The 14,152-nt window shown below is 49.7% G+C and overlaps 1 protein-coding gene across 1 annotated transcript; it reads left to right on the top strand.

Moving 5' to 3' along the window:
* Nucleotides 1–6,125: 6,125 nt before the first annotated feature.
* Nucleotides 6,126–13,669, top strand: LPCAT4 (lysophosphatidylcholine acyltransferase 4). Its single transcript, XM_049898843.1, has 14 exons — nt 6,126–6,356; nt 7,631–7,773; nt 8,086–8,306; nt 8,676–8,788; nt 8,917–8,977; nt 9,241–9,299; nt 9,483–9,517; nt 10,057–10,111; nt 10,223–10,305; nt 10,559–10,684; nt 11,037–11,169; nt 12,397–12,495; nt 12,840–12,996; nt 13,280–13,669. The coding sequence occupies exons 1-14, from the start codon at nt 6,252–6,254 to the stop codon at nt 13,453–13,455; spliced, it is 1,566 nt and encodes a 521-aa protein (XP_049754800.1). The 5' UTR covers nt 6,126–6,251; the 3' UTR covers nt 13,456–13,669.
* The last annotated feature ends 483 nt before the right edge of the window (nt 13,670–14,152 follow it).

Genomic DNA, 14,152 nt, shown 5'->3' with positions numbered 1-14,152 from the left:
TGGCTCAAGCCAGTCAAGGCCAGTTTACTAACCTGATGCCAAGGAAAAAATTCAATTTGTCGTACTAACCCCGGGTGCCATGATAATCTACGTAGTCCTTAAAGTTTGTATGTACTTCCTTGTGAGAGATGGTATAAAATTTTCTGTCTCCCTTTGTTCAAGGAACTTAGTTTGAGGCATACGCCTCTTTGCTCCCTGCCTGCACGCTTGCAATAAACACTCTTCCTCCCTCTTCACCTCGGTGTGTCTTTACTGACAAGAAGGCAGGCCCACCAAACAGAACCCGCTTTAGGTAACACAGTGGAGCACTGGTAGAATGAATTACACTAAACCGAAAAGACCAAATCCGTTGCCATCATGTTGATTCCAACTCATAGTGACCCTATAGGACAGAATAGAACTGCCACATACGGTTTCCCAGGAGTAGCCTGTGGATGCGACCTGCCGACCTTTCGATTAGCAGCCATAGCTCTTAACCACTGCACCGCCAGGGCTCTGAGATAGAGCAGAGGGACAAAAACAAAGTATCCCCTGGCAATAAGTGGCTTAGAGCAAGAATATTTGCAGAAAATTTTGGCAAAAAGTTGATAAGTACTCTTATTTAAAATGTTAAATTTAAAATTGACTCAAAGACTGAGATTGCTCTCCAGTCAGTGATAATCGATTTGATCAATGAAGTAACAACTTGACTGAAAGTAGTAAGAAGCAAGCACATCGCAGGACACATACAAGATGAGGAAAACAAATGATAGAACAATAGAAAAACACACCAGACAAATTGAGAGTTTTCATCAGTTCAACCAACAGAAAAAAATGGAAATTAGTATTAAAACTTTTTCTGTATATCATTGAGTTAGTTGTACATGGTTATGCTTAATTTAATAGTAATCCATATATAATTACTACTCAGTGGGTTTGGGCCTTAAGTTTAATAACCATAACCTGATATGGTTAGAGATCACTTAAGTTAAAATATTACAAAGGCTCTGTCAGGGACCCTCTATTGTGATCCCTGTCAAAGCAGTCAGTGGTGGTAGCCCGGCATCATCTAGTTGTGCTGTGGGGGCTGTGGTAGTTGTGGTCCATTAGTCCTTTGGATTAATCTTTCCCTCATGCCTTTGGTTTTTTTCATTATTCCATGTTCCAGACAAGGTGGACCAGTAGACAGGTCTTAGATGGCCACTTACAAGGTTTTAAGACTCCAGACGCTACTTACCAAAGTGGGATGTAGAACAATTTCCTTATAAGCTATGTTAAGCCAATTGAGTTAGATGTCCCTGAGACCACGGTCCCCAGCCCTCAGTCCAGTAACTCGGTCCCCATGGGAGTTTGGATGTGTCTATGAAGCTTCTATGACTTTGCCTTGGTCAAGTCGTGCTGGCTTCCCCAGTACTGTGTACTGTCTTACTTTTCTCCAAAGTTCTCGCTTATCTATTGTCCAGTTAGTGTTTTTTCCTCCCCTCCCCTCCCTCCAAAAAAAGAACCATTGCTGTCAAGTTGATTCTGACTCATAGTTGAATAGAACTGCTGCCTAAGGTTTCCAAGGAGCAGCTGGTGGATTTGAACTGCTGACCTTTTGGTTAGCAGCTGTAGGTCTTAACTACTGCACTGCCAGGGCTCCTACGAGTAACCATCAAAGATTGTTTCTTTCTGTATGTAAAACTTTCCATGAGTTTTTATAATAGTTGTCCTTTTGTATTTGACTTATTTCACTCAGCATAATGCCCTCTGGATTCATCCATGTTGTGAGATGTTTCGCAGGCTTATCATTGTTCTTTATCATTTCGTAGTATTCCATTCTGTGTATGTACCATAGTTTGTTTATTCATTCATCTATTGATGGGCACTTAGATTATTTCCATTTTTTTGCTATTGTGAACAATGCTGCCATGAAAATGGATATGCATATGTCTATTCGTGTGATGGCTCTTATTTCTTCAGGATATTTTCCTAGGAGTGGGATTGGTAGATCATACGGTATTTCTATTTCTAGATTTTTTTTCTTTCTTTTTGTTTTTTATTATGCTTTAGGGGAAAGTTTACAGCTCATGTTAATTTCTCATATAAAAATTTATACACATATTGTTTTGTGACATTAGTTGCAATCCCCACAATGTGACAGCACACTCTCCTTTTTCACCCCAGGTTCCCTGTGTCCATTCAACAGTTCCTGTCCCTTCCTGCCTTCTCATCGTGCCTCAGGAAGTGCCATATCATTTTTCAAAATGGTTGTACCATTTTGAATTCCCACCAGCGCTGCATAGATCAGACCACTGCCTCTGAGTTGATTCCAACTCATAGCAACCTTATAGGTCAGAGTAGAACTGCCCCGAAGAGTTTCTAAGGAGCACCTGGTAGATTCGAACTGCTGACCTCTTGGTTAGCAGCCTTAGCACTTAACCACTGTACAACCAGGGTTTCCCAGTGGTGCATAAGAATTCCAATTTCCCTGCAGCCTCTCCAACATGTGCTTTTTTGTTTTTTTTTAATTTGTACCAATAACGTCAGGTTGAGATGGTATCTCATCATAGTTTTGATTTGCATTTCTCTAATGGCTGGTGATTCCCAACATGTCCTCATGTGTCTGTTAGCCACCTGAATGTCTTCTCAGAGCTGGAGAAAAATGTAGAACAAACTGCAAACTCACACACACACAAAAAAGACCAGACTTACTGGTCTGACAGAGACTGGAGAAATCAGGAGAGTATGGCCGTTGGACGACCTTCTAACCCAGTACTGAGGTAACTTCTGAGGTTCACCCTTCAGCCAAAGATTAGACAGGCCTATAAAACAAACAATAATACATGTAGCTCAACCATGTATTTGAGACTAAAAGGGCATACCAGCCCAGAGGCAAAGTCGAGAAGGCAGGAGGGGAAAGGAAAACTGGATCAATGGAAATAGGGAACCCAAGGTTAAGAAAGGGAGAGTGTTGACATGTCACAGTGTTGGCAACCAATGTCACAAAACAATATGTACATTAATTGTTTAATGAGAAACTACATTGCTCCATAAACCTTCACCTAAAGCACCAAAAAAAAAATTACAAAGGCACAAAAAACGAATCACGTGCAATAATTTAATTGCCTAATTGAAAAAAATGAGACAATAAAAATATTGGAAGTACCTTGGAAAACCCAAGATATACAGATATTTGCCCTCCCTTAAAGGAGCCCTGGTGGCACAATGGTTAAGAGCTTGTCCGCTAACAGAAAGGCTGGTGGTTGAAACCCACCAGCTGCTCTGGGGAGAAAAGACCTCATGCTCCAGTATAAGGCACATGACAAGCACTCCCTTAAATAGTTAGGTGAAAGAGAGCTATATCATCTTCTTTTTTCCAAGAACATTTAATAAACAAATCTTGACTAGGATATCCCTTTATTTCTCTGATGATGTTTCCCGCTCTCTTCTTGAGGATACAGGCAGAGGTGTGAGTAAAGTGTGTTGGGGAGAGGGGTTTAGATTGAAAGTGGAGAGGGGTTTAGATTGAAAGTGGAGTGACTTCCGGCTTCTGCTTGGTCCGCCTTGCAATAGATTAATGGTACCCTACAATCCAGCATCCCATTGATCTCCCACAGTTCACATTATCCCCATGAAATGGTGATTAATACTGACACAAGGGTCTGGTGGAGGAGGAACTTGCCTAATCTGGCAGACATTTTTTAAGAGGCGAGCCACCAGAGATCATCCATTTCTCAAGGATATTCTTTTCTGGACTTGTCTCTCAGATTTTCGATAGGAAGACCACAATGATACTTTGAGCAGTAGGTAGAGAAAAAGAAAAACAAGGCTATTTCCACAACCCTTTGATAGAAATGGATCTTCCAATTCACTCTGAGCGATACTAGCAAATTCATGATTACCAGGACACTGGCCTTAGAGTTGCTATCTTATGGTGTTTACTGAATGTTCTCCTTCCCTGTCTCCTGCCCCGTGGACATCATCTTGTCCCTTAATATTCCTTATGCCCAAAGGAAAGCAAAAGGAGATTAAATTAATGAATTAAGTTGTACTTTCTCAGTTTTGGTGAGAATGTGTTACCTGAATAAGGTTCTTGCCTCTCACTGGTCAAGAAGGAGCAGGTAAGGCACGTAGTTTTCCACACACGCAAAGCTTTATTGAAGAGGCTTGCAACCGGAGACAAGGAGCGCCTAGAGCAACGCTTACCTTCATCTCACAGAACAAAAGATGGGCCCAAGTTTTTAAACGTTCTTGGGAGGGAAAGGATTCATGTTTATATTCATAGACACAGGTGGGGCTATGTTAACTACGGTGCGCAGTGCACGCAGCAGCTTTCTAAGATGGCTCCTGGCCCGGAGGCCTCTGGGATTCGTGGCAGGACTTATTATGGGGTGTCGCACCTGCACTGTCTCTCACTCCCTGGGTTCAATTCTCCGGCTGGGGCTGTAGCCCCTCATTGCCCCTGTGGAAGGTCACACAGCGGTCACAGGTGGGTGTTCTGCACATGTCTCTGGGCTTGGTTTTCTCCAGCTGCTTTTGAAGGCAACTTTAAAGACGTTTGTGGGCTATTTTTAGATACCCTGCCCTATTGTTCTGGGGAATGGCTTTGTTTCCACGCCCTGACCCATTTCTGTTACTTTGCAGAGTTAGGGGCTCTCTGTTCTCTATCTTACTAAGTCTCTAGGTTCCACACTCAAACCCCATTACCTCCCTGATAGTATAGTCTATTTCTCTTTTACTTCCTTCTCTAATCACAGCAGTCTTTTCGCTGTCTCTCTAACAGGCACCCTCTGATCTCAGGGCCTTTGCTCCCTGTCTTAAATGTAGGAAATGTAGGAAGATGAAATTAATTCAATTAAAAAAAAAAGTATGGAGATCATGTATAGATTTCATTCTTGAGACTTCCATGATATTTATAAAAATATCCCACTGCTGCTGCTCCTTGGTCTCCCTAGTACAGGGTGGCTCCCCACTCCTTTCAGCCTATGCTCAATTTCCTGGAGTAGACTAATTTTGATCTTGATTTAAAGGGGGAGCCAGTGGAGCTGGACACTCATACTTATGGCAAACGGGTCCAATTGAAATACACACCAATCCTTCACTATGCCCCACTGGATAAAACTCTCTTCTTTCACTTGCTTCCTTTGCTTCCCTTAACAGCGATTCAATGGGCAGAAGAAAGAAATAAAACAGGTGAACTGAAGACACCTTCTTTCCACTAGCAATGAGGCTCTTGTCCCCTGGCATTTTGTCATAGGTGGTATCTGTTTGTGTTACCAGGTATGGATCTCAAAAGTCCACCCATTTCCGTGGTCCTTGATCCCACCACTGCCTGACAACCAAGGAACCGACCAGTTTATGTGTTTTTTAGGATACTTTGGAGCTTGGGGTGACGGGAATTACTTTGTCCTCTCACTCACTGTGTCCCTCTCCAGCGAAAAAGAGACAGAGAGACTAGAAGGAAAAGAGAGATCCCTCTTGGGCCTAGCATCCTGGCGTTCCCAGTTCCACAGCCCCCACACCCCTTGGTTCTCCCAGACTGGGTCTGTCAGTCTCATGAAAAGTAAAGGGCCACCGTATTGGGGGTTGGTGGCCCCTCACGGATTCAAGAAGTCCTCAAACTGTAAATGCGGCCCTGGCGAGAGCCGCCAAGACCTGTGAGGAGCAATGCAGACGCAAGAGGGCGCGAGCGCCTCAAGCCCTCGCGCGATGGCGCCGTCTAGACCAGGAAGGAACGGTGGTCGGCCTGCGAGGAGGGGTGGCTGGGGCCCGGGCGCCCGCGCCGTCTCATCTCCGAGCCGCCAGCCTCAGCGCACCGGGCACTCGCCCCTCTATTCCCACCAGGCGTTGGGCCCCTCCCGATCTGTGCTCGCAGGGTGCCCTCCATCCCCGGGCGGGGTCGGAAGGCGCCCTCAGCTCCGCGCCCACCTCGCGCCACACGCCAGCTCAGGGCCAGAGGCCTATGGGGAGGCGGTGGCCAGGACTCCGGGGCGGAGCGACCGGACTGCCCAGGCCGGGGGCCAGTGCATCCGGCCGCAACGGAACAATAGCTGGAGGGGCTGCGGGTGCCTCGGCGCGCACCGGGAAGCGGGGCCACCCGGGCCCTGGAAGCCCCGCCCCTCGGCCGGCGCCCTGACAACGCGGGCCCGGCCGCGCTGCTTGCACCCCGCCCCTCGGCACCCCGCACCAGGCGGGGCCGGGGCCAGAGCGCCGCTGCTGCCGCAGCCGCTGCTGCTCTGCAGAGCGGGGCCGGGGCCGGGGTGCCCTCCGTCCCGCTTCCTCCCGCCGCTATGAGTCAGAGAAGCCCGGGGGACTGGGCTCCCCTCGACCCCACTTCCGGGCCCCCCAACCCCTTCGTGCATGAGTTACATCTCTCCCGCCTCCAGAGGGCTAAGGTAAGGTGTGGGCAGGGGACGTTGGGAGAACTTGTGGGGATAGGAAAATGGGTCCGTTTAGAGCCTTGACAGAGATGGGGATGGGGATCCAGGAAGGAGGTGGGTGAAAGGCTTGTGGAACTGGAGTCCCGGGGTACGCACGTGGGGGCGGCCGGGGATGGGTGGAGGTCCTGGAGAGGACGCAGGCTTGGCGATAGCCAAGGACGAAGGTATGGAGGAATTGAGTAGGTGAGGATGGAGGACCGCAGGGGACCCAGGGGTAGGAGAGATGGAGGACACTGGGGAATGCGGATTACATCCTGCGGAGGCCGATGAGCTAGGATGGAGTTGGAGGCTACGGGAAGCCGGGGGTGGGGGCGGGGGCGTACTTAGTGCTTCTCCGGGGCTCGGATTTAAAACGGGGGAAGAGGTTTCTAGGCTCCGAGCCTGCAGCCCTGTGCCCTTACAACAGCCCCTCTTCCCCCCCTCCCCCCTGCCTGCACTGCAGCACCTCTCTGGTGGGGGGAGGGTGGCTAGGAAGAGGGTTGGCCATAGGAAGTGGAGGGCCGCACCGGCCTAGGGGAACTGGGTGGTAATGTGGGAAGGGAGTGCCCAAGGTTTCTGTGGTCATCACCTCCCCTGAGGCGGGCTCCAGGGGCTCGGCTTGTTTACCTGCATTCTCCCCAGGGCAGTCGATGGAGTCATCCTGGCTCCTGGCAACCCCTACCCTGCAGAGTAGGGCCGAGTTCTGTGCTCCCTCATTCCCCCAGGGAGTACTAGGGAATTGCTGTTGGGCAGAACTCGAGACTGGCCCGCGGCCTGAAAAGTGGCTCTCTCTCTGTATTCCAACCCTTTGCCCCCCAAGCCCCAAGTGGAGAGAACTATGCACCTGGTTTCTGTTGGACATCTGAGCTATTTATGGAATGGGATGTGGGGGAGGAGAACTGTCTGTAGCCTACTCTGCATCGAGCACTAGTGCTGGGCGATTTCACATGTGGTCTCTCTTTAAATCCTTTTCATGTGCTAGGTGCATTTTGTGACGTTGGTTTTTTTAGGTGGGGTGGGGACCAATTGAGAGCCAGGAAAATGAGGTCCCAGGTCCTATTAATCTTTTTATCCTTTTGCCCTTATTGGTGTCTCTCCGACATTGGATCCCAATCCCTATCCGGATCCCACACCACATACGTCCTGATCTATAAGAGTGCTGACTTTCTGTGCCTGGGTCCATCCATGAGGGAGAGGAGGAGCTGTGGGGGAGCATCTCCCAGCCCTGAAGTGGCATTTTCTCTCTGCAGTTCTGCCTCCTGGGGGCGCTGCTGGCCCCCATCAGAGTGCTTCTGGCCTTTATTGTCCTCTTTCTCCTCTGGCCCTTTGCCTGGCTGCAAGTAGTGGGTCTTACGGAAGAGCAGCTTCAGGAGCCAATTACAGGATGGAGGAAGTAAGTGGGGATCAGCCCCTAGAGACCCTACTTCTTACTTCTTTTCCCTGCTATCCATTCTGCCCCTTCTTTGAGAAGAAGGGGAGGGAAGGTTCTGATGCTGTCCTGCCCAACCTGGGTGGGTGAGATGAGTCAGGCTCAGACCTGGCACCTAGGACCTAAACTGTCCCGAAGGAGCCAGAGATTTCAGCCCCTTGGCTAGAGTATTTAAGGTCAAAAGAAGGGCACTCTACTTCCCCGGGTACCTGAACCTAGCGGGCAGGTGAGGCTTGGAGCTGCTGCCTCCACTGATACCCAGCCTTGCACTGGCAGGACTGTGTGCCACAATGGAGTGCTGGGCCTCAGCCGCCTGCTCTTTTTCCTGCTGGGCTTCCTCCGGATTCGAGTTCGGGGCCAGCGGGCCTCTCGCCTTCAAGCTCCTGTTCTCGTTGCTGCCCCCCACTCTACTTTCTTTGACCCCATTGTTCTGCTGCCCTGTGACCTGCCCAAGGTTGTGTCCCGAGCTGAGAACCTTTCCGTGCCTGTCATTGGAGGTGAGAGTGCATAACAGGAGTGAAGGGGGAGGGGTGACGACTATGGGCAAACAAGGTCAGGAATTGGGAGAGGGCTGGCTTCAAGTGGGGGGAGGGAGAAGTTAGAAAGGATATTGACTGATGGTGGCAAATGAAATGTAAATTAGCACCATTTGTAAACAAGTCTTTTGGACTCTGAGGCACAGGGAACTTGAAGGAAGATATTGGAAGGTGCTCTGAGGAGTTTCCAAGAACAGCATATAATAAAGGGATCGTTCCCAGGGCAAAGAGATAACTGAGAAACAGCTCAGGCCGATGAGGAAGAGAAGGCTGGGTATGTTAATCCCCCCAGGTAGGAGCCAAGTGATTCCTCCTTGTCTTGTCTCTCAGCCCTTCTTCGCTTCAACCAAGCCATCCTAGTATCCCGGCACGACCCAGCTTCTAGGCGTAAAGTAGTGGAGGAGGTCCGAAGGCGGGCAACCTCAGGAGGCAAGTGGCCCCAGGTGGGTAAGGGTCGTAAGACCCTCCCCTCACCTTTTATGTGCTCCTGAAGAGGTTCTCTTTCCCCCTCCTCCCCTTCAACTTACCCCACCTCAGCCTGGTTTCTTTTTTTTTTTTTTCCTTTCACCAGGTGCTATTCTTTCCTGAAGGCACCTGTTCCAATAAGAAGGCTTTGCTTAAGTTCAAACCAGGTGAATAAAATGATAGTGGGTGATAAGGCTGTAGGAAAAAGGAGCATGGGATTTGGGGAGGGGCTCTGGAATAACCCAAGAACTAGGGGAGGGAGACAGGGAACCTCCTAGCTAACACTAAAAGTCAAAGAGAAAATTATGAATGACGTGGAACAAGGCCAGAGCAGGATGTTCACTGAGAACTGTCCAAGACCCCTCACTTCGTCCCCTCTAACTAGCACTGTGCACTAACCTCTGCCTGGGGGTGGGGGGAATGGATTTAGGAGCCTTCATCGCTGGGGTGCCTGTGCAGCCTGTCCTCATCCGTTACCCCAACAGTCTGGTGAGTCTTAGTCCAAGAAAGGGTGGAAGGGGAAGCTTGAATCCGCCCTAAATGGGAATGAGTGAAAACTGTCAGTGGGATGTGCGTGTTGGGGTGGGTCCAGGGTTTCTGTGTAAAGAGGATCGTCCAGTTCCAGGGAAGAAAAGTAACACTTTTCTCTCTTCCCTGTCCCTTCTCTCATAGGACACCACCAGCTGGGCCTGGAGGGGCCCTGGAGTGTGAGTTGTGGTGTCCCTGGGGTGAGGGTGGGGAGCAGGGTCCATCACAGAATTCCTGGCCCATCTTCCAATCTCCAGACAAGGTGAATGGCCCTTCTGCATTCTAGGAAATGAAAGAACTCTAGACAAAGGGGTGCCCGTTTCCATCTATTTTGTTCTGGTCTCTCAATGTAATCTGGAAGTGCTTTCAGCTATCCCACCTAAATCATTCCTGCTGTAATTAAAGCTTGCTTTAACTTTCCTGGGTGCCTAAGTGATTTTCTCCCTTCGTTGTCCCTTCTTAAGAACCACCACCACCAGGCATGCCTCTTGTCTTTCCCCCCATGACACAAACCTCTTGCCTGCAGTTCTTCCTTCATCCGCCATCACCATTCTGGTCCTTCCCTCTGTCTCCCACCTGCATATTCACCCAGCTAACCGAATGGGTAGGAGTCCGTTTTTATATCGATGGGCAGAGCTTTCCCACTCCCTTCCTTGAGGTGGGAGGGGCCTATAATGCAGTTGGGATTGGTGGGCATTCCAGGTCTCTCTTCTCTTAGACTCAAGGTCCTCTGGCTTACAGCCTCTCAGCCCTGCAGCATCGTGGATGTGGAGGTATGATGTCACGGGTGGGTGGGAGAATGGACCCCTGAAGCCTTGGGAAAGGAGGATGGGAGTGGTTACCCCGAACTGTGAATTGCTCAGAATTGTTTGTGCCCGTTTCAGTTCCTCCCTGTGTACCACCCCAGCCCTGAGGAGAGCAGGGACCCCACCCTCTATGCCAACAATGTCCAGAGAGTCATGGCACAGTGAGTGTCCCACAGATTATTTCCTGGAGAAAAGGAACACGGGTCAAAGGGAACGTGAGGAGAGGGTGGAGAGCCAAGCAAAGATGGGTGGGGTGGCAGTGGGAAGGGCTGTCGGGCAGTGGAAACTCAGGAGGGGAAAGTGAAAGGTGGCCTCATTTATGCTCCCTAACCAGCAGGCCAGAGCTGGTAACAAACCTTCACAAGATTCTCCTGCCTCCTTCCCCCATCCATTCCATCCCTCCTCATCCTGTAGGGCCCTTGGCATTCCAGCCACTGAATGTGAGTTTGTGGGAAACTTGCCTGTGATGGTGATGGGCCGGCTGAAGGTGGCGCTGGAGCCGCAGCTCTGGGAGCTGGGAAGGGTGCTTCGGAAGGCTGGGTAAGTGGTCTTGAAGGTGAGGATATGGGCAGTGTCATGTATGGAGGACAAAGGGAGAAGTGGGAAGGAGGAAGGAATGTCTTAGAAAAAAGAAGGCAGATAGAGGAAATTTTAAAAAGATAGTAGAGTAAAAGGGTGAAGGAAAAGAGAAAGGGAAAGATATAAGTGACACAGTGAGGGAAGTGGTAAGGGCTCCTGAGGGATTATGAGTCAGCTTACATCTTAGGAAAATACCAGCTGAACTTTCATGGGGGCGGGGGAGGAGCTCCTGGGGCCAGAGCCAAGGTCCTGCTGGACAATGTGTCCAGAATGAAACTGAATCTGCTCTCTGCCTTCCACAATTCCCTTGTAGACTGTCCCCCAGCTGTGTGGACGCCAAGGCAGAGCCAGGACGGAGTCAAATGATCAGCCAGGATGAGTTTGCCAGGCAGCTACAGCTCTCTGATCCTCAGATGGTAGCTGGTGCTTTTAGCTACTTCCATCAGGTAAGGTAGCCAGAACACAAAAGGTAGAACCCAGAGGCTTGTCCTTCAGGCTGACATGCTTAGGGTTTAAGGACAGTATCCAAGTGGCTGTATCAGTTACCATGGATGGCCAGTTTGGAATCTGCACTGAGTGTTCTAACAGTCGTTGTAGATGGCCGTCTTCTGAGGCCCACTGGGAGATTCATTTTTTATGAAACATCCAGTGCATTGAAGAGCAATGTTTTAATTGGGGCGAGGGGGAGGCTAGGGGGATACAAGGGAGAAAAAAATGATGAAGGGAGGTCCATAAATTTCTGAAGCCATTTTAGAGACTGGCAGAGGTGAGGAATTATATGACCTTGTGAAGGTCTTTGAAGGATCGTCATGAAGGTTAGGTGGGAAGGTGACATGGAGGAAACAACACTGGACAAGTTAGACAGTTAAGACTTGGAAGTATTTTTAATACTTCGGCAGAGTTTTTATATGTCCCACAGCTTTCCTAAGGAATTGCTGAAGTTTTCTCAAGAATCTTGGCAAACCATCTATCTCCAGGAACTTTAACTAGGTTTTCTTATAGAATTATAATAATCCTAAAAGAAACTTAATGTTCACAAGTGATCATCAGTGGTCCTGAGGAGCTCTTTTTTATCTAAGATGCAGACCCTGGCTCTCAGTGTTCTCTGAAGCGACAGACAGCGTCAGGTGTGTTGATTTTTTAGAATGGAGCAGGCTGATCCTTTCTGCATTGAGCACATAGCAAAGCAGAGCCCAAACCCCAAATGTGGTAGTCCTTCATACAGCAGGCACAGTTGGCATCCATCTCTATGTTTTGTAAGAAATTATTTCAGTGGCTCCCTCTCAACCTGTTGGACCAGATCTCCCATGCAGGCTGAGCATAAGCAAGGAGAAAATCAGTTTGTCCAGCTTGGGGGTCAGAGATGCCCTCCAGTGATAATGTGAGACACTTGGTAGTAACTTCAGCATTCCTGGGAAATTCCAGCATTCCTGGGAGGTACCTTTATGGGAAAGCTTTGTCGACAGATGACTCGGGGGTATAGCTTGAGCAAGCCCGTGGCCTGAGAAAAGCATTGGGGATTCTGGGGAGTTTGGGCGTAACCGTTTGTAGGAGAGCAGTCACAAGGGTCACCCCCATGCCTGTTGAGAAGAGGGAAGAGCCACAATCTGCAGAGCAGGACGGAGAGTGCAAGGTCGATCCCACATTACCCTGGTTTCTCTTTCACCATCCAGGACACCAAGGGTTTGGTGGACTGCCGAGATGTGGCCCTGGCACTGGCAGCTCTGGATGGGGGCAGAAGCCTGGAGGAGCTGACATGCCTGGCCTTTGAGGTACCAGGACGAGGGGTGAAGGTGCATAGTGGGTGTGCTTAACCCACCTGGAGGCCTGTGTGTAGCTTGTAGATAGTTGGTGCCTGGTTTCCCGTGCAGTGCCAGCCACACTGTCTAAAACTGCAGAGCCTCGAGTGTCAATGTTGAGTCCCACCTGGGAATGGGGAAGATTAGCACCTGTGACGTTTAAAATTCTCCTGCAGAAAGGGCCCTGGTGGGTCAGGGAGGGCCTGCGTGCTGCACTCTTGGAAGAGGAGAGGTTGGGTAAGACAGGCAGATCTGCAGAGACGTGAGGGGCAATGGCACGAGGAGAGGGCTTGACTTACATCCTTTTCTCTCCCAAGCTCTTTGCTGAAGAGCAAGCCGAAGGGCCCGGCCACCTGCTGTACAAGGATGGCTTCAGCACCATCCTGCACCTGCTGCTGGGTTCACCCCGCCCTGCCGCCGCTACTCTGCATGCTGAGCTGTGCCAGGCGGGCCCCAGCCAAGGCCTCTCCCTCTGTGAGTCACTGCATTTCTGGCCCCACAAGGGCACTGGGGGCAGAATCAGCACTTGGGACCTGGAGAAGGAAGCACTGGCTGGGAGGGAACAAGGGTTAGTGGTAATGCTAGGCGAATGCCTGCCTGAGAGCTGAGGCTGGAAAAGCAGAAAGGACATATACCAGGATTTGAGAAGTTAAGCAGAGATTAGAGTGAGAAGACATTTCAGAGAAAAGAGCAGGGCACCCTTTCCTCTTGTTCTTACATCTTTTTCTTCTTCCCCATCTCATTCTCATTTGCCCAGGTCAGTTCCAGAACTTCTCCCTCCATGACCCTCTCTACGGGAAGGTCTTCAGCACCTACCTGCGCCCCCCACATGCCCCTCGAGGCACCTCCCAGATATCAAATGCCTCATCCCCAGGCAGCCCCACTGCTCTGGCCAACGGGACTGTGCAAGTGCCCAAGCAGAAGGGCGACTAAGCACCTCGTCCCTTCTCACCGCCGCCTACCCAGCTCGCACCCAGCCTGCAGACTCAGGGCAGCGCCAGGGGCCTACCCTGTGCCTCAACCCCACCTCTGCTCCTGTTTGATTTTTTGTTGTTGTTGTTTTAAGTTGTTTTTTTTTTTTTTTTGTAAGAAACTATTTTATATATAAATATATCTATATCTATTAAAAAAAAAAATACGAAGCTCAGTCACACTGATGGTCTCGTTAGTTGGGAAACAAAGGGATGAATGGTTGCAGGATGCTCACAGGAAGAGCCCGAAGGCCCCTGAGGTCAATCTCTTGGCCGTTGCTGGAGGAATCCTTCTGGCTCCCAGCTGGACAGGGCTCTTTCCCGCACAACAATCACACAGAGATTTCAGGTCCTCCCCTCCTGTTGTCATTACCTTACATACACATATTTTAACAGACTTCCTCGTGAACCTCTTTTCAGCTCATTCTCTCTTGTTCTGTCCTCATTAGGGATTAAAAAATAGCTAGCTACAATCAATAGGATATTTACTCATCCTATTGAGATTTGATATGTCTCCTGTAGTGGGAGCAGAGAGCTGTGTCAACAAGAAACAAGCCTGTTCCCCATCAGGTCAGGCCAGCCACACAGGAGGGTTTCTTTGCTGCTGGATTAGCTGAGGATCACTGAAGTTTCCTCTGTCCAGTCTGTTCAAGGAAGAA

The sequence above is a fragment of the Elephas maximus genome, chromosome 10 (genome assembly GCF_024166365.1).
Source record: "Elephas maximus indicus isolate mEleMax1 chromosome 10, mEleMax1 primary haplotype, whole genome shotgun sequence".
Taxonomy (NCBI): domain Eukaryota; kingdom Metazoa; phylum Chordata; class Mammalia; order Proboscidea; family Elephantidae; genus Elephas; species Elephas maximus.
The sequence above is the reverse complement of the archived record's forward strand: the minus strand, read 5'-3'. Positions and strand labels throughout refer to the sequence as shown.